The sequence below is a fragment of the Heterocephalus glaber genome, unplaced genomic scaffold (genome assembly GCF_053883595.1).
Source record: "Heterocephalus glaber isolate CG9 unplaced genomic scaffold, H.glaber_assembly_v1.0 deba00001460, whole genome shotgun sequence".
NCBI classification, from domain to species: domain Eukaryota; kingdom Metazoa; phylum Chordata; class Mammalia; order Rodentia; family Bathyergidae; genus Heterocephalus; species Heterocephalus glaber.
In genome coordinates, this window is record NW_028258307.1 from 8,619,331 (window position 1) to 8,636,809 (window position 17,479).

Sequence of the window (17,479 nt, forward strand, 5' to 3'; positions counted from 1 at the left end):
CTCGATTCCCTAGGGCATTGCTGCAGGTTACAGGCCTGGGGACTTGGTACTATGGGGCCTGATCCTCTCCCCCAGGGAAGCCCCTCAGGATCTGCCCAGTGAAGAAACAAGGGAAGCCCCTCCCTACTCAATGGAGAGTTGAATCTCTGATCTTGGAGTGACCACCCAGGCAGGACACACAAGATTCAGTCTGCATCTGAGTCAAGCCGAGGTGGCGGAGTGTGATGAAATAAACGCCAGCTGGACTTTGGAAGGGATGGATGAGGGAGGGTAGTCACTTGAACAGTGTCTCCCTAAATTTCATGTCCATCTGGAACTTCAGAATGTGTCCTTATTTGGAAACAGGGTCTTTGCAGATGGAATCAGTTAAGGTGAGATTATACTGCATTAGGATGGGCCCTGAATCCAATGATTGGTGTCCTTATGAGGAGAACTGAGGACACAGAGACAGGGCAAAACCCTGTGACAATGGAGACAGAGATTGGAATGAGGCTGTCACAAGCCAGGGGATGCTGGCACCACCAGAAGTAGGCAGAGGCAGGAAGGATCTGCCCTGAGGGCCTTCAAAGGGAACCTCTCCCCATGACGTTGTGATCGCTGACCTGCAGCCTCAGGGCTGGGAGAGAAGTTCCTGTCACTTGTAAGCCAGCCTGTTGGTGGTAGTATGTTAGGGTCTCCCTAGGAAACCAGTACACTGAGGCAGGACCTCCTGCACTACTCCCAGCAAGCAGTTGTCACTGTGCCCTCCAAGGCCAGTGGGGCCTGAAAAACTTTATGATATTATGACTCTAGGAGCTGCACAGGTGGAGCTCAGATGGGCAGGAGCTGTTGGACTGGGAAAGGCTCAGGAGGGCTTTAGAAGAAAGGGTGCTGGCGGGGATGGAGTAGGGGTGGGGGGTGTCTTAGACAGAGTGACTGGCTGGAGAAACACCAGTTTTGAGGGCAGAGACCAAGAGTGGCGGGTTGTAAGGGTGGACGCAGGGTTGACTTTCTCAGGGAGGCCTCATCACTCAAGGTCAGGGAGTCCTGGCTCTGCCCTTGTGATCCTCACCCCATCTTGGTGTCTTGCTCTTGGATTCTGTTGCTCCCACTCTACCTACCGCCCAGAAGGGGATGCCTCGTCTACACTGGAACATCCTTGACCATGCTGCACGGACACACCTGGGTTCAAGTCCAGACCAGCACTTGTCAGCTGTACCACAAGTCACTCAGCTGCTCCAAGCCTCAGCTTCCTTCTCTGTAACGTGGGGAGTGTTGGGCTACCTGTCTATCTCAGGGTGCTTGTGAGGACTAAATACATTAATGCTTTTAGGAGTGCTTAGCAGACACATAGTAAACACTCAAAATTGTTAGCTATGATTATTTATTATTTGGTAGGTCTTTTAGTAAATGCAAAGGCAGGACTAAAAGGAAATAATTATAGAAAACATAAACAGCATAAAAATACTGGTTTGCGAAGTACAGGTTTCAGCCTGAGTGTCTGGGCTGGCTCAGGATGCTGGTGGCACTCCCCCGCCTGGCACTGGGCACTAGGCTTCTGTGCAGGGCTTCTGCCCTGGCCCCCTTGCCCACCCCTTCAGTTTCCTGTCACTGACCACAGCAGCCCATATCTTTGTAGTCAGAACTGGTCCACAGTTTTTACTCCTTGTCTGAGGTCTGTTTTGGGAGGAGCTCCAGAGTCTTTTTTGGGATGGACCAGTATTAGTCTTTGACTCTTTTCACACTTCAGACTGGCTGTGCTTTGAGAATGGACACTTGGGTGGGATCTTGTTCTCTGCATCCATTGCCACCCTTCTCTGCTCCTTTTCAAAGCAGGATAAGTCAGGAGGGATGGAGGGATGGGTTTTGAGGTCTGTGGTATGAGGGTGCACAGGGTCAAGTCCCAGCCTGGAAAGGCCACAGTCAGGGATTGTGCCAGAGCCCTGCCTCCATCAAGGCCCCATTGAGATCTTGTCAAGACATCCGATGTGTCCCACAGGAGCTCCCACCAGGAGGGGGCCTCTGCATGAGGCAGTGACATTTCTACCTATATTTGAATCTGGTGGGGTGGCCACAGAGGGAGGATGACCCAGAGGGACTGACTTTTGCATCCCTCCCAACTCTTGAATGCCCCAGGATGTGATTATTCTTTCTTTTGTGTAAGTACTTTCTGTGCACATGGACTTAGCCATTGTCTTGGGGTCCTGGTCCTTCATTGAACATCAGACTTTATCCCTTCCAGATTCTTTGCTTATAGATCACCAGCCACCTGATCCTGAATTGCCTTTCCAGTTTGCCTCCTGTTTTAGAAGGACTCTGTTTAAGGCTTAAGACAGTATGTTTGTGAGCATTTCTTGTAGACCTACTACTGCTCAGCAACATATGAACTGGATATCGGGTATACAACTGTTCTACCTTCCTCATTGCTGCAGATTAACATATACCAGAACTCATTGCACTCCATGCCAAAGCAATGGAAGGTGGAGTCTACTCTTGATTCCCAACATCCTCACCTCCAGCAGCATCTGGATGAAATTCAGGTTGCCTGTGAGGAGATCTGGTATTCCTCTAGAAAGCCAGATGGCAGCAAGAAAGAACACCAAGAAAAACTAGGCCCCTCAGGGAAGACCATTAATGACGGGTACTTCCTGTGCAAGAGGCAGAAGGGTTGTTCTTGGGACTGGGGTCAGAGGTCATCAGTTGCCCTGATGTATTTTTCTCCCCGTGGGCTCTGTGACTGTGAGGGTGTAGTCCACTTGTGAATGCCAGCCCTCTTGTTTCTTGGGTGTGGGCTGTGGTTTCTGGCTTTCCACCCACTCTGCCCCTTCAGCTTCCATTTTTTCTTCCCTGTTTGGCTCCCTTCACAGGGGCTTTGTTTGTTGAGTCAGCCTCTGCCTTCTGCTACCTGCGGGTGACTTCACCCTGGGTGATGTTCTAAGATAATGCGTCTTATCTTGTACAGATGCTTCTTACAAAAGTGGGATTGAGGAACTGAAGTTGTTTTACAGTTTTGATGTGCAATGGTAGTAAGGCCAACTCCCTTCCCTGACTACTGGGGAGAAGACTGAATGAGCAGATGTGGGGACCTGTCTTAGCCCTCAGCGTTCCCCTGGGAGCATACAGCTTTCCAAGTGGCCCTAGGGAGTCCTGCCCTTTCCATCTCCTTCTGCCCTTTCCACCTCCTCCTGTACTAGGATGGAGCCCAGTACCCTGGATAAGAGTCTGTTCATGCATCCTGACCCTCTGGGCAACTTCTCACTTCTACCTCCTGATCCCACTGTTGGCTTGTCTCTGCGGTGCCATTGGCCTTGCCGGCCTACTTCTCTTCTTGGATCTGCTCTCACCTGTCTCCACTTATAATAAGGTATTCTTCCTTCTGTATCTTGTACTCCTATGTCCTGTCCCCCATCCCTTGAGCCTGGGTTTTGACAGAGTCTTGCAGAGCATGTGTGAGGAACCAGGTAGAAGATGTGGAGAACTTTGCCCAGTACCCCAATCTGCTGGTATGAAAATAAGTGCACTCAAATACTTAATGAGCAAACTAAGAGGTTCCTTGCTCTTTCTTGCTTGGTGCCATGTTGTTATATAGCTGTTGCATCTTTTTTTTCCTACCCCATGAGAATTGTCTGTCTGGACCCTGTACCTTCTCCTCAGCTGAAGCCAAGGCTCCAGTTCAAATTCTCAGAAGCTCCAGGGTGGCAGTGCTCAGTTTCTTCATAGTAGACGTTTCCAAGGGTGAGTGACTAATCCAGTGGGAGCCAGTGACCAGCTGCTCCCTGGCCTCTGCTGCATCCCCTCTACATGGGGAAACTGTGGTGGGAGCTGGCCCAGTGCCAGACTAGCTCCATGCACTCAGTGCTACCCAGCCACGGCTAAGAGCCTTGCTCCCTGGCCCGTCAGCCTGGTGTCCAGCCCTGTGACGTCAGAGGGAGACCCCGCATTGTCACTTGCCTTGGAGTTGGGGAGTAGAAACAGAGAGATCTAAGAGTCAGGGCTTGAGAATGAAGACTTTCAACCTGAGAGGTGTGTGTCCTTGTCCAGATGGCAGGGCCTTGACCTTGGTGTGCATGTGGGGTTGTGTGTGAGAGAGCTTACTGTGTGTAGGTGAGACGAAGGGCCCACATTCCTTCCACCCTGCACACCACATTCCATGCGCCTGACCTCACGCTGACAGGTCGGAACCCCTCAGTTTATAGATTTTATTTTTTATATAAAGCCCTTTTTGTAAAACACTAACCTCAGCGAAGGAGAAAGAAGGAAGAAAAAGAAAAAAGCTGAGTTCAGCAGCTGCAGTGTGCTGTATTTTTCATCTTGCATCAGCAAGTTGGGACTACAAATAATCTGGTCTTCCATGCTCCAGCGATGCCGCCACTTAAGACTTTGCCCTCCCTGAGGGTAGCATATTCCTGGAGCTGGTGCGCTCCCCTTCCTGGGTTCCTGGCTCAAGGGTTTGGGGTGGGTGGGCAGAGCAAAGAGGTCCACGTGGGAGGAAGAACACAGAGGGGAGAAAGCACTGGCCAGCAAGGGGGTGGGTAATTGATTTCTGAATGGTTTCTGGAATCAGCGAAACATTTCCTTTTAACCAGTTTCTCCAGCCTCATATCCTTTGTTAGTTCAGGAAAAATGTCATTTATAATGGATGTTGCCTTGATAAATAGCTCTGAGAAGCACAATGTTCTCATTAGTCTATATAATGAGAAAGACTCCTAGTGGTGACAGAGCTGCCCAGATATTTGCCTGATAGGAAAAATGTTCATGTATGCAGTTCCGGGGGGTTGGAATGGAAGGCAGTGGGGAGGGGCCTGAAGGCCCAAGGCCTCCCGTATTTTCTCAGAGCATAGGCCAACCAGCCATACCTGCTCCTTCCTGCTTCCTGTTGGGTCCAGGCTGCAATGCACAGGCTGCCCTGTGCTCTGCCCACCTGTCCTCTTGCTTCTGCTCTGGCTCCTGCACTGGGAGCTTGTCTGTCTAGCCAGGCAAAGAAGAGGATTAGGGAACAGTGGAACTGTCCTGTTCTCTTTTTATTTTCCCTAAGAAGAAAAATACTAAAGCTGTATCTAGTACATTCTAATTTCAGAAATACTTTAGCTCATGTGGTTACATTTAGTCCCCCAAATCTCTTGTGCGTGTGTCACAGCCACCTAGACACTGAGAGATGCAGTCATATTGCCAGAGTTTATGGTTTGTAAGCAGCAGATGTTTTGAGCCTTGTACTCTGCCCCAGCACCTGGGTACTTTTGCCCTTCTGGTCGTTGGGAGAATGGACACTTTATCCAGCCTTTTTCCACAGGGACACATTGGCTTCTCTTTTGTAGGTCTCCAAGGCACTTCTTCATGTTAAGAGTGGTGCTTAAGGATGTGTGTTAATTCTTGCAGGCCACTTGGGCCTCCTTTAGCGAACAGCTATTACCAGAGATGGCAGAGAGACTTTTCTGAGTCTTAATAGCCACAGGCAGACTCAGAGGAAGGGAGAGAGACATACCCACTGGAGGGCGCTTTTGGTGTTGGGTTACCTTGGTTTCCAGGTAAATTTAAGATTGACACAATTTTCTGTGCTTTCGGCTGGAGATCTGCCTGTGGTTTAAGTTTTCAAGAGGAAGTGTTAGGAGAGTTCTCAGATTCCCTGGTGTTTAGAGGAAAGTTCCTCTTGCTTCCAGATGCACTCCTTATTTATCCATCTATCCATCCATCCTTCCATCCATCCACCCACTCATACTGTCATCCACTCATTCACTTATCCACCCACTCGTCCTCCACCCATCTGCTCATCTGTCCATCCGTCCATCCATCCATCCACTCGCTCATCTGGCCACTCATCCATTCTTCCTTCTATTGCTCCACGCAGTGACTGTTGTGTGTCAGGCCCTTTTGGGCACTGAAGATTCAAACATGGATAAGATGATTTCTGTCCTGGAGGGACTCATAGGGGGAGAAGCAGATAAGCAAAATATAAATTATGATATGATGATACAAGAGCAGTGATTGAAGTCTGTGAAATATGTTCAGAGTTGGGCAAGGCTTTCAGGGGAGGTTTTCTGAAAGATGTGTTACCTGACCTGGGTTTGGAACTGGAAGAAGTTTCAAGAAGGCCATGGTAGGAGCAGTGAAGGACATGAACCATGAAGAAGGAGCAGGAAACATCATGGTTGGGGGGGGAGTATGTGTGGTCAGTGTTGCCACAAGGGTGTGGCCTGGGAGAGAGGAGGAGGAGTTGAGATGAGGTGATGGAGATGAGCAGTGTTCTGATCAGATCACCAGTGGGGGTCGGGATGCCAAATGATGGCCTGTGGGAGCTCAGGGGAGTTAGCTTAGAAATGCAAAGCTGAGGCTAACATGCCAGTACAGTCTTAGGCACTCTATGGGAATCTCCATTGCTCTTCCCAGAACCTGTTAACTCCTTTGGGTGGATGAGGGTACCCTATTAAAAAAGAGTGAGTACATTGTCCAAGGTTGTACCCTTTGTGACTGGTGGAACTGGAGTTTGGATCCAGGTGCCTGGGATTTTGCTCGTAACCACCTTGTTGTTCTGCCTCTCCAGTTGCTCGGCAATTTAGGCAAAGCATCAAGCTCTGGACTTTTCTCTGCATGTTATGTTTCAGGGCATGTCATTTGGTATAAAAAGCTATCTGGATTGTTGTAACACTGTGCCATGGAATAAAAGGGTTTGGATGGGTTGCAAAGACTGAGGAACACATCTTGTGGAGGTTGAAGGGAATATGCTGGGAATATCAAGGCTGAGGAAGGGTCTGATCTTTGTGGAGGAGGTCTGCAGAATGAGGAGTAGGAAGAATAAGGCTGGGAGTGCTATACTAAGCACAGAGGAATTAAAGTGGTGAGACTTCAGCTGTCAGAGTCTCATGATCAGTCTTCGGAAGGTCATTTGGGAGGGGGAGCAGGCAGGATCACCTGCTGCCCCCTAATAAGCAGTAGGCTCTGCAGCAGGAGGGAGGGAAGAGGTGGGGAGGGAGAGGAAGAAACTAACCTCACACCACCAGTAAGAACCATATCAGCATTCAGAGAAAGTTGAAAGAAATCTTTCAGCTGGCTGGCTACCTAGCTCAAGGCTAACCACACTCTTAACACAATAATAAGTCAATCCTCACTGAATAATTAAATAGAGAGCCTTCATAAGTATTGACTTAATGTGACAGCAAGTCTATAGTGATTTGGGGTTTGCTTATGTAAACACAATCTCTTGTTCAGCTTACTTAGCAGTTCAATGAAATAGAACAGTCCTTCAATTAAAATCAAATGATGCATACATTTAATTCTTTTCTCCTCTTACTTGGTCATAATAGGTTTGGAACATAGGTGAAGGGATGGGGGGAAATGGAGAAAAGGAGGTCTGGTTTTGGAGGACACGAGGGAATATGTCTAATGATGGACTCTTGCAAAAGGAAATGGCCTTGGCTCCCATCTCGGCCCTGTGGGGACATCCAGGGGGCTTAGGTTGGCTTCTACTCCATGTAGGCCCTCCTGACCCTCCTCCAGGGCAGGTGTGGGCCCACCACTGTGGTGGGCATGTTGGTCTCTTAGTAGTGGCCTGGGTCTGATGGACTGCTCTGGTCGTCTGGAGTCCAGTGGCTCCAGACACAGCCCTCTTCCAGGTCATTATTTCCCCATGATGCCTTCATGGCTCCCCTGGTGGAGAGGGAGAGTACTCAGTGAGCTCCAGAATGAAATTATATTGGGGTGAAATGGCACTCAGAGATCTCCTCAGGTGTTCCCAGAAGGAAAATAAGCCTCTTTCATTCTGTAGTTTCAGAATGCAGGGAGAAGAGCCAGGAGTAGCAGGCTGGGAAATGTGGGTGGCTAGGGACAGCATGGTGGAAGGGAAAATCTAGCATGGGAGCTTGGATTTGAACCTAAGTCTTCTGGCCTTGCTCCTGCGATGTTGAGTTAATTAACCAGTCTAAGCCTCCATTTCTTTGCCTGTAAAATAAGGGCAGTCATACCCATGGGGAAAATTGTTGTCAGGGTACCCGGGGGTGACGTTAGTGAACGCACTTGGTATGGCACTCTTTTAACAAGGGAGGTGCTCAGTAATAGTCACTGGTGTCATGTCCCTTTGCTTGAGCCTTGGCAGAACCTCAGAGTGCTGGGCACTTCCCAGGCACTCATAACATTTCCTCATTAGAGGTCTCATTCAGTCCTCCTGGTGAAGACTCTACCAGGTAAGTGCCATTATCCCCTCCGTTTTGTAGAGAGGAAACTGATGTCTCATTTAGTGACCTACCCAAGGGGACACTGCTAGTGAGTAGCTGAGCCAAGGTTTGAACGCAGTGGGTATGACATCAGAAATTAGACCTCATGACTGGACATGCTTCTCTGGAGGGGGTTGGGAGGGAGCTCAAGGGTTCTTGAAGAACTCAGGGCCTCTGAGGAGGGCATCAAGCATTCCTACTTGCAGGTACGCCCTGAGTTCTGTGTGACACCCAGAAGGGCTCGGTGGCCCCTTTCCAGGGTTGGCCCCAGAACCTTCTCCAGCTTGTAGCTCACAGGAATAGGGGCTGCTCAGGGGTGAGGAGCCAGGTCTCCCTTGAAATAGGGGCTTTTCTCTCTTAGCTTCTTTGTCTTGGGACAGAGTCAGTTGGATTCACTGATGCTTCAAGAACCAATAACATTCTCTCTAACCTAAGGCTTAGAAAAATCATGGTTTAAGAGCTCAGGATTCTTGAGGCCTCATTCAACGAACCTTCAACAAATAATTGCAACCTTCAAGCAACTTTATTAAAAGGGAACGTAATGATCAGTGTCTTTCGTTAGCTTCTTTTGAAATTTCCTTTTGAGACTCTTTGATTCAAAGCTTAACATTTTTCCCATTTCTAACCAGGGGGCATACATTGTACTGGCTCTTGCTTTTTAATCCCTTAATATGATTTCATGTTTAAATTCTCATACATCAATGCAATTCACACCTTTGTCATTCTCAATAGTGATGTGGCTTTCCTTGGCATTGACATCTGTTTGACTGCTCTTCCCTAGGTAAACTGGGGAAAGAAAGAGTCCCAGGCAGCCCAGGACTATCTTCCTGCAGGAATCTGATCATCATCTGCTGATCAGATCTCTTTTCTGATGATCACATCTGTGTTCAGAGTTGCTCTTGCTGAATAGCTCTTCCTATCCCAGTACTTTTGCCTGGCTTACACAGACTCTGTGAATTTGATTTTCGGCCTGTGACCTTTTCATAGTGTGCTTTTTTTCTGGTTACTTAGAACTTAGACAGAGAAGGTCATGTAATATTAGTGAGTAAAGCTGAGTTGTAGTTAATATTTTTTTTTTTGCTTTAAATGACAGACAGTTGGGTTGGGAAAAATAAGATTAGCTTACATAATAAAGTATACAAAGGGCAAGGGTGTATCACAATGATTCATGCACAAATAAGACTCTTTTCCCTTGTCACCTAATTCTGTTTTCTCTCTGCAGCTTACTTATTTATGTGTTCTTATTGTGACCATGATGCCAGAGCTATGGTCCCTGTGTATCTGTACTCACACCTGGCTGTCTCATAAGCTGAAAAAAGAAACGTTCTCCCTTGCTTGCTCCATTAGGAAAACCTCAGGCATGGACTTCAGCTTGTGTTACTTCCTCGTGCCTAGAATATGACGGTGAGGAGAGAGGCTCTGTGGCTGGCTCGGCCTGGCTCAGTGCCTACCTGGACTGAGCAGGCCATATGTGGCCTTTATTAGAACTACCTGGCTCAAGGAGGATGTGCCTTCCTCCAGGTCATCCCCAGGGAAGCTGCTGTTCTGGGCAGAAAGAATAAGTCCAGGGAAGCAAGCCAGGAGGTGACTGGGGAGGTGGGAGCATCACACTGCCCCTCATGAGGCTGGAGGTGTCAGAAAGTAGCCGTGGGGTGGTGAAAGCCACGTTCCCTTTTCTCAGTGTCAAGAAACTTTCTTAACCATGCCCTGAGCCATTGGAGGGGACCTCAGAAAGGCATTCTGGAGAGATTTAAATCATTAAAGCCATTTCCTCTGTTTCCATAAATCATCCATGCAGCCTGTCATGAGTTCTTTGCACTTCTTGGGGTCCTCATTCCCCTCCATGAAACATTCAAATACCCTGTTCCTTTGCACTAGGCAGCTCTAGTTGCCGCTCTGTTTTCTTTGGCGGGAGTCTGGCCAGGGTGTGCTGGCTGTCGGTCCTGTGACTGTGCGATAAAGCCTATCTGAAGTTACTGTGTCCTCATGGTGAAATATATTTAATTTATAGGATTGTTCAGAAAATTAAATAGGTTAACAGCTTTGGGCAGATGCATAGTAGGTCCTCCAAAGGTATTAGCTCCCCCTTCTAACAGCTACAACTAATAGAAACCCATGGATTTTTATAGTAGCTTCATAGCAGGTACAGCCTGGTAAGTAGGAACTTTGGGAAGTTGAGAAGGACCTCAGACCAAAAATCTCATGTGTTGGTCTGTATTTTCTGGGAGTTATTCACCCCAATATTCTTCTTTTTGGTTTTTTTGGTACTGGGGATTGAACTTGGGACCTTGTGCTTTCGAGACAGACGGTGGAACCACTGAGCTAAATCCCGACCCAGCCCTAATATTATTCTAAATCAGTCAAATTTCGGAAATGTGAATGGGAAGCTGTTTACAGCCTGGGCCAAGGGAGGATTTCACTAATAACAGGTGCACAGGTGTCTGTACTTTCTTCTGGCCAAGACCTAAGTCCAGCCCTGAGAAGGTATATCTGTGTGTAGCTGTGTGGCCCTGTGGGGACAGGTGTGCGTGTGTGTGTGTGCGTGTGTATACAAATGTGTGCAGTCTTTACATGTAACCACAAGCCTGCTGGGACTATGGCTTTGTACACATTCCTTTCTTCCATGGCTGGGCTGTGAGTGAGGTGTTTAAATCTGAGAGCAGAGTGGGCTCTGAGGCCTGTGAAGGTCGCCATTCTCTGGACCTGCAGCCTGTCTCTGAATCACCTTCAGGGCTTGCTAAAGTGGATTGCTGCCCCTGCCCCTGGAATTTTGGGTCTTGCACACTGCGGGTAGGCCTTGAGCAGTTCAGTTTCTGACAGGTTCCAGTTGCTGCTCATGCTGTTTGTCTGTGGACTGCCCTTTGAGTACTGCTGACCTAAAGAAAGTTGCTCCTCCCCCAAATCTGGTTGATTTCTGCTTCTGTGGGTTGATCTTTGTGTGCCCAGCTCTGCCCTTTTTCCCTTGTCTGGGGACCCCTGTGCTCATCAGATAGGGTTGTTGGTGATAAAAAAAAAATCACAATATAGGATGCCCAGTTAAGTTTGAATTCCAGATCCAGAAAACTATTTAGTGTAAGTATGGCCTAGATGAACTTCTATTAAAAATTCATCATTTATTTGGAGCTCAAATTTAGCTGGATGTTCTGCATTTAATATGGTAACCTTTTCATCAAATTGGAGGTCAGGTGTCTTTCTCTCTCCTGGTGCTGCTTTCCTGTGATTAAATAGGCTGCAGCTGCTGGGGAAACAGGTCCAAAGGGGCCTTGTGCTGTTTGGACCAATCCACCTGCTGCCCTGGGCTCCCTTGGCAGTCTTGTCTCCATCTCAGCAGGGAGGCACTTGGCTTGGTGCATTTTCGTTCTCTTGCTGGTTTCCTGCTTTTTCTCTCTCTGGTTGTTTGCTGGTCTCTCCCTCTTATGCTTCCTTTATGCCATCTCTGTTCTGGGGCTCAGAAATCTGCAAAGCGATGGGACTGATACAGGAAAGGTCTGTTCTTGGCAGCACAAATGGAATCCGAGAGGCCAGTGACCTTCTGATGTATGAGGGAAGAGTGACATTTGGCCGAGAGGTGCTGCATTTGCCTTGGAGAATGATGCATACCAGGAATGGGCTGGAGTGTTCATGTAGCCGGTTCCCATCGTGGCTGGAGTTGAAACGTGTCAAGGCCTTGAAGGAAATTGACACCATTTGGTCTCTGAGGATGACAGAGGGAGCCTGCTACCGTGGACTTAGCTGTGGGTTGAGCGGCTGAGGAACCTTGAGCGGTCAAAGACCTCCTGGGGACTTGGACGTGGCAGCCTCCTAAATGGCTCCATTTGTCACTCACTCTCGTTTGCCAAGGCAGCCTTGGTGCTGAGCATGGAGAAATGGATGAACAGAAGGCTGGCCCCTTCCCTTCCTTTACCCTTCCCCTTGCTGTCTGCCGGCCCAAGCCCACGGCCCCCTCCCTTCATGCAGAACAGTCTCCTCTCTGAGGCTTGGCATGAGCCATGGGGCTGCTGGGAAGGAAATAGGCCACAGTGCAGAGTCACGAGATGCTCCTTTCCCCTGTAGGGCACCGATGGCCTGGAGAAGGGGCTTTGTGCACATTGCCTGGCGTCCAGGGCCTTTGCTCCTCTTCCTGTGTCCTCAGTGTGGTATGAGGGATGAGGGGGTCAGGAGGCCAGGGTGTACCTGGGGGCCAGCCACCTGCCTCTGGAGCCTGGTAGTGACTGGAGAGGGGGCATGTGCTCATGCTGCTCTGGGTGGAACCTAGACTCATCTTGGCACAGGGAGAACGGGTGTTGTTGTCCTTCTCTGGGAAACTCCAGGAAAAGCTGTTCCCTCTTTGGACTTGGCAGTGGCAGGCGCAGTGCAGGGATAAGACGTGTGTTGAGGAGGAAGACAAAGATGATGCCTGCCTGCCTGGGCGCCTGCTCTGTCCGGCTCTCTCACGTAGATGTCTTGTTGGGTCTTTATCTCAGCAGCCCAGTGTGGGAGATAGGCAGCCGCAGCCCTCACTGTTTGGTAACTGGGGTCATAGTCAGCTTTCTTATTGCTGAACACAATACCCAACGCCACTTAAAGGGGATTCAGTCCATGGTCAGCTGACTCCAAGTCAGGAAAGTCACGGCGGAAGGGTGTGGTGAAGCAGAGCTGCTTAGCTCACGGTGGCTGGGAAGCAGAGCCAGGGAATAGTGCCAGAAAGAAGGGGTGAAGGACCAGATACAGTTTCCTGGGTCATACCTCTGTGACCCATCTAGACATACCCAGAAGTGTGCTTTAGTCTTGAATCCCCTGAGTGGCTGACAAGCCAGTCAGATTGACAGTCTATGTTAACCACAATAGCAGGGACACTGAGCACCAGACACAATAGGCCAGCCCAGAGCCACACAGGGACTAAGCATGGGAGTAAGCCAGGGACTAAGCATGACCGCGTGACAGATGCTCCCTCCTCTCCCAGCAGCTGGATCAGCCCCCTCCACTCATTGACGAGCCCCTCTGCCGGCCCTCTTAGGGTCTGGGCTCCGTCCCCTGGTTTGTTTCCTGTGCTCCCACCTCTGCTCCTCATGCCTGGCCTCTCTGGGCCCATCAGGGAATTACTTTGGATTGCTCCTGTTCCATGTTCTCCCTGCACACGATTGGTTCCTTCTCCAGCCTGTGGAGCTGAAGACATTTTGAGAGATTCTATGAATGGTGAGCCAGCCAAGATCCTGTAGTTCCTGGGGGTGGAGCCACTTAGGAGGCTCCCAACACATGAAGGTTGAGCTAGGGCTGCTCAGGTCTGCTGTGGCAGGCACTGTCGTCCCCCAGGACTGAGCCAGTGGTGCTTCTTGCCTGTGGCCTGGACCCCACTGCTGGGGCTTCCCTTCGGACATTCTGCCAACATCCATGCAGTTCCCATCTCAGTCTGTCAGTCACGTGGCAGGAGCAAGGATGACCGGATGTGGACCATCTCATCCCTGTCTGCAGGGGCTGCGCCTGACAGGGCTGCGTCCAAGCTTTGCTCACCCACCTGCAGTCCTGCTCCATGACAACGCCTGATCACATCCCCGTGGCTCCTTCTAGAGGGAGATTTGGCCAAAACAATGCTGTCTTCAAAAGTGTTATGTCAGGCCGGGGATTTAGCTCAGTGGTTCTGTCGCCTGTCTTATAAGTGCAGGTTCCCGAGTTCAATCCCTGGTACCCAAAAAAAAAGTGTTTTGTTGTTTCCTGAGGCTTCTGTAACAAAAGTACCAGAGCTGGGCAGCTTGAAACAGAAATATGTTCTCTCACAGCTCTGGAAGCCAGAACTCTGAAATCAAGGCAGGGTCATGCTCTCTCCAAAACCCAGAGAATCTGTTTCATGCCTCCCTCTTAGCTTCTGGTGTTGTTGGCAGTCCTTGGTGTTATCTGGCCTGCAGAGGTATCTGTCTGGTCTCTGCCGCTGCTGTCACAAGGTATTCTCTCTGTGTCTGTGTCCGCTCACTTATGAGGACCCTAGTCCTTGGATGTAGGGCCCACATAATCTACTGACCTCATCTTAACTTGAGTACATCTTCAGGGACCTTATTTCTGACAAGGCTGCATTCACAGGTACCAGGGTTTTAGAGGACTTCAATATGTTTTTGGAAGGGGCTCAACTCACAGTAGATTTTGTTTTGTTTGTCTCCAAATTCTATCTGTCTATCAGTCTCTTCCCCCACTCAGCCCACTGGTAGGTCTCTAGAGATCCAGGACATGGGCAGAGACCACCCGTCCTTCCACCCACCTTCTCTCAGTTGCCCCCTTGCAGAGTGGGACAGACTCTGGCTTTGATGGTCAAGGCCATGTCTTGTACTGCAGAGGCAGGGACATGGCTGGAAATGCTGCTTTTCCTGTTTTGGGGCTGGGTGGTGAGGAGACAGAGGGTGCAGTAATGGGTCGGGGGAAGGCAGAGATGACGCACGCTTCCTTCTGTGCTGTGGATGGTGGCATCCACAGAAGTGCAGAGGGTCTGAAAGGACCTCAAGGGCTCAAGACTCATTCTCACACGGGAGCTGATGCCTGGCCGGAAGAGTATCTGCCTACTGCTGGAGTTCTGGGCTCAAGTCTTGGCTCCTCTGCTTTCGAGCTCTGAGTTCTTCACCTAATTTAGCTTCTCTGGGGTTCAGTTTTCTCATCTGTCAAATGGGATAATAATAATTGCTTGTCAGACCTCACAGATTTTCCTGAAGATTAAATGATAAAGATGGATGTGAAGGCACCAGTTTAAAAGTCATTGTGATAAAATAAGGTAAACTTTATCCATTAAAAACATATAACATGGCGGCATTAAGTACATTTGCATTGTTGGGCAGTCTTTATCATCACCCCAAATGGGAAGGTACCATTGAAATGATAAACCAAGAGTACTTTTTATTCATTTGGTAAATAAGGACACTGAGTGCCTGGGGAGCAAGGGACTTGCTCATGGTCACCAGTGCGTTAGGGAAGAGCTGAGCTGAGAACTCCTGGCCCTGGATTCTCATGACTTTCCACCAGAGGGGTCAGATGTTTGCAGAGGTGTCCTCCCTCTCAAAACTACCCTCAGGACTTGGGGCCTCCAGGCAAATGATAGTCTGTCCTGCTGGTGCCCTTGGGCCTGCATGGTGGCAGGTCTTCTCCGCAGGCACTGACACTTTCCCTGTGAAGCCTGGGATCTCTCCTCACTCAGTGTCTCTCAGCCTCTTGTCCCGTATCCCTCTATACATGCCTTTCCCAAATGGGACACGATTCCAGTGAAGAACCAGGAGAACTGAATTTGGGGTGAGCTTGGGGATCACTTTGTAAGGTCCCTTATGTGCCAAGAGCCTGGGCGAGGAGCCAGGTGACCCAGGTTCTGGTCCTTCCTGTGAATCTTGGCTGACACTAGTTTCTGAGGTCCCAGTTCTCACAGCTGCTGTGACACTCAGAAGATGTGACACAGAGACCACCTGGCCAGGGACACTCACCTGACATGGTGGGTGTGGAAGTATCCTTCTGGGCCCAAGTGATCCCAAACCAGAGAGCACTGGGGCAGGAAGAAATGGGAGCCCTCGTGTGTGTGAGACTTGGGTGTCTGGTGCTCCTTGTAACGTGCTCTGTCCAGCTCTGGGGCTGGGGACCGGGGACCGATGTGATCAGACAGCACCTGCCTTTAAGCAGCTCCTGGCCGAGTGGGAAGCACAGAGCTATCTATGCACACTGGTTATATCGCATCATCAGAGGAGCGGGCAGTGGCCCGCTGCAGTCACTAGGGGAGGACAAGGCTGGTGCCTGGGAGGTGGTGGAAAGGTGCCGGGGGCTTTGCTCTGACGCGATACCCAAGAGCCAGGCAGGAACACCTGTGCGATGTCCCCGAAGCCCCTTCTCCTCTCTGGGTCTGGCTCCTTTCAGCCTCAGACAGATCCTGTGGGGTGGCTGGGGCAGGGATTATTGGACCCATTTTTCAAGTGGGAAGAGTGATGTGTTGAAGACTTGGGCAGGGTCACCCAGCCTTGTGGCCGAGCAGAAAGCAGAGCCCCGCTCTCCGGCCCTGGCTAAGGGCACTCTGCAAACCCAGCCTGAGTCCTTCTCCTGGGAGGAGCCATTGAGAGTGTGCTATTGCTGTGCCTTTTTGGGTCTTTTTTGTCATTTGTCACTGGACTTTTCTGTCCTCAGCTTGCTCACAGCCCAAGGTGCTCAACACTTGGTCCCCCACGGTCCCCTTTTCCCTCTTTCTGGCATCCTCAGCCCATCTGGGAGAGCAGCAGGGAGGGGCCACTCTGCGCTGGCCGGACAGAGGGGCCTGGAAGGCCACCACACTAAACGCCTCTCTTTGGGTCTTCTCCCGACACAGGTCCCGGCTGGCGGACTTCCACACCAACTGTCGAGCCTCCTACCGCACCCTCACCAGCTGCCCTGCCGACAATTACCAGGCGTGTCTGGGCTCCTACGCGGGCATGATTGGTAAGCTCCTGCATGCTCTGCGCTGGCTGAGATCTTTGCTGCCCCAACATTGCCGGGCAGGTGCATGGCCCAGCTCAGGGCTGCTGGGAGTCAGGCTGAGCTCAGCCTTCTCTGTGACAGATTCAGACAGCTTTTGGGGGGGACTAGTGGGGAACCAATTCTTTAGGAAGAAGGGGATTGAGGAAGGCCCCAGAGGCCTTGTAAGCCTTTGGAAATAAAAAAAAAAAAGAGGTATCTGTTGCATGGTTCTGACATTCTAGGTCTTTACTTATTGGATTCTCCCTGCAGGTCTTGCTAGTAAGGTATAGATGTCTCCATTTTACAGATGTGGAAGCTGAGGTGAGAGAAATTGAGTAGCTTGCCCAGGCTCACCCAGCTGGTAAACACTGACCCTGGGACCCAACCCAGGACAGGAGCCTTCGTCTCTCTGACTCTAGAGCTAGGCACTTCCTCGTGGGTGAGGGCAAAGCAAGGGCACGCTCTGCACAGGGCTGTGCGTCTTCCTTGCTGTCCTGGTGGTGAGGAGCCTGGTTCCCGAGGCCTCGGCCCTCTGCCCTCGAAGACCCCGAGGTTCCTGGGGTAGTAGTGCTCAGTTAGGATGGCAGGGTGCTGTGTGTGTACCGGGGGCAGGGGGACTCCCGCCCTGTTGCACCTGGTGTCTGGGGCCCAGAGGAAAGGTCCTCTTGCTCCTGTCTCCTTTCCCTCCCGCTCTCTCTGCCCAGGGTTTGATATGACCCCGAACTACGTGGACTCCAGCCCCAGCAGCATTGTGGTGTCCCCCTGGTGCAGCTGTCGCGGCAGTGGGAACATGGAGGAGGAGTGCGAGAAGTTTCTGAGGGACTTCACTGAGAACCCGTGCCTCCGTGAGTCAGGGAGCGCTCTCCCCACAC

The 17,479-nt window shown here is 50.4% G+C and overlaps 1 protein-coding gene across 4 annotated transcripts in view; it reads left to right on the forward strand.

Annotated features, from left to right (window-relative positions):
• The window catches only part of Gfra2 (GDNF family receptor alpha 2), a 93,202-nt gene that overhangs the window by 65,217 nt on the left and 10,506 nt on the right, over positions 1–17,479 (forward strand). For all 4 annotated transcript variants that reach the window (XM_087216871.1, XM_087216872.1, XM_004848261.4 and 1 more), the window contains 2 exons: positions 16,480–16,589; positions 17,312–17,452. In XM_087216871.1, coding sequence (XP_087072997.1) covers positions 16,480–16,589; positions 17,312–17,452 — 251 coding nt within the window. The remainder of the gene's footprint in view (positions 1–16,479; positions 16,590–17,311; positions 17,453–17,479) is intronic.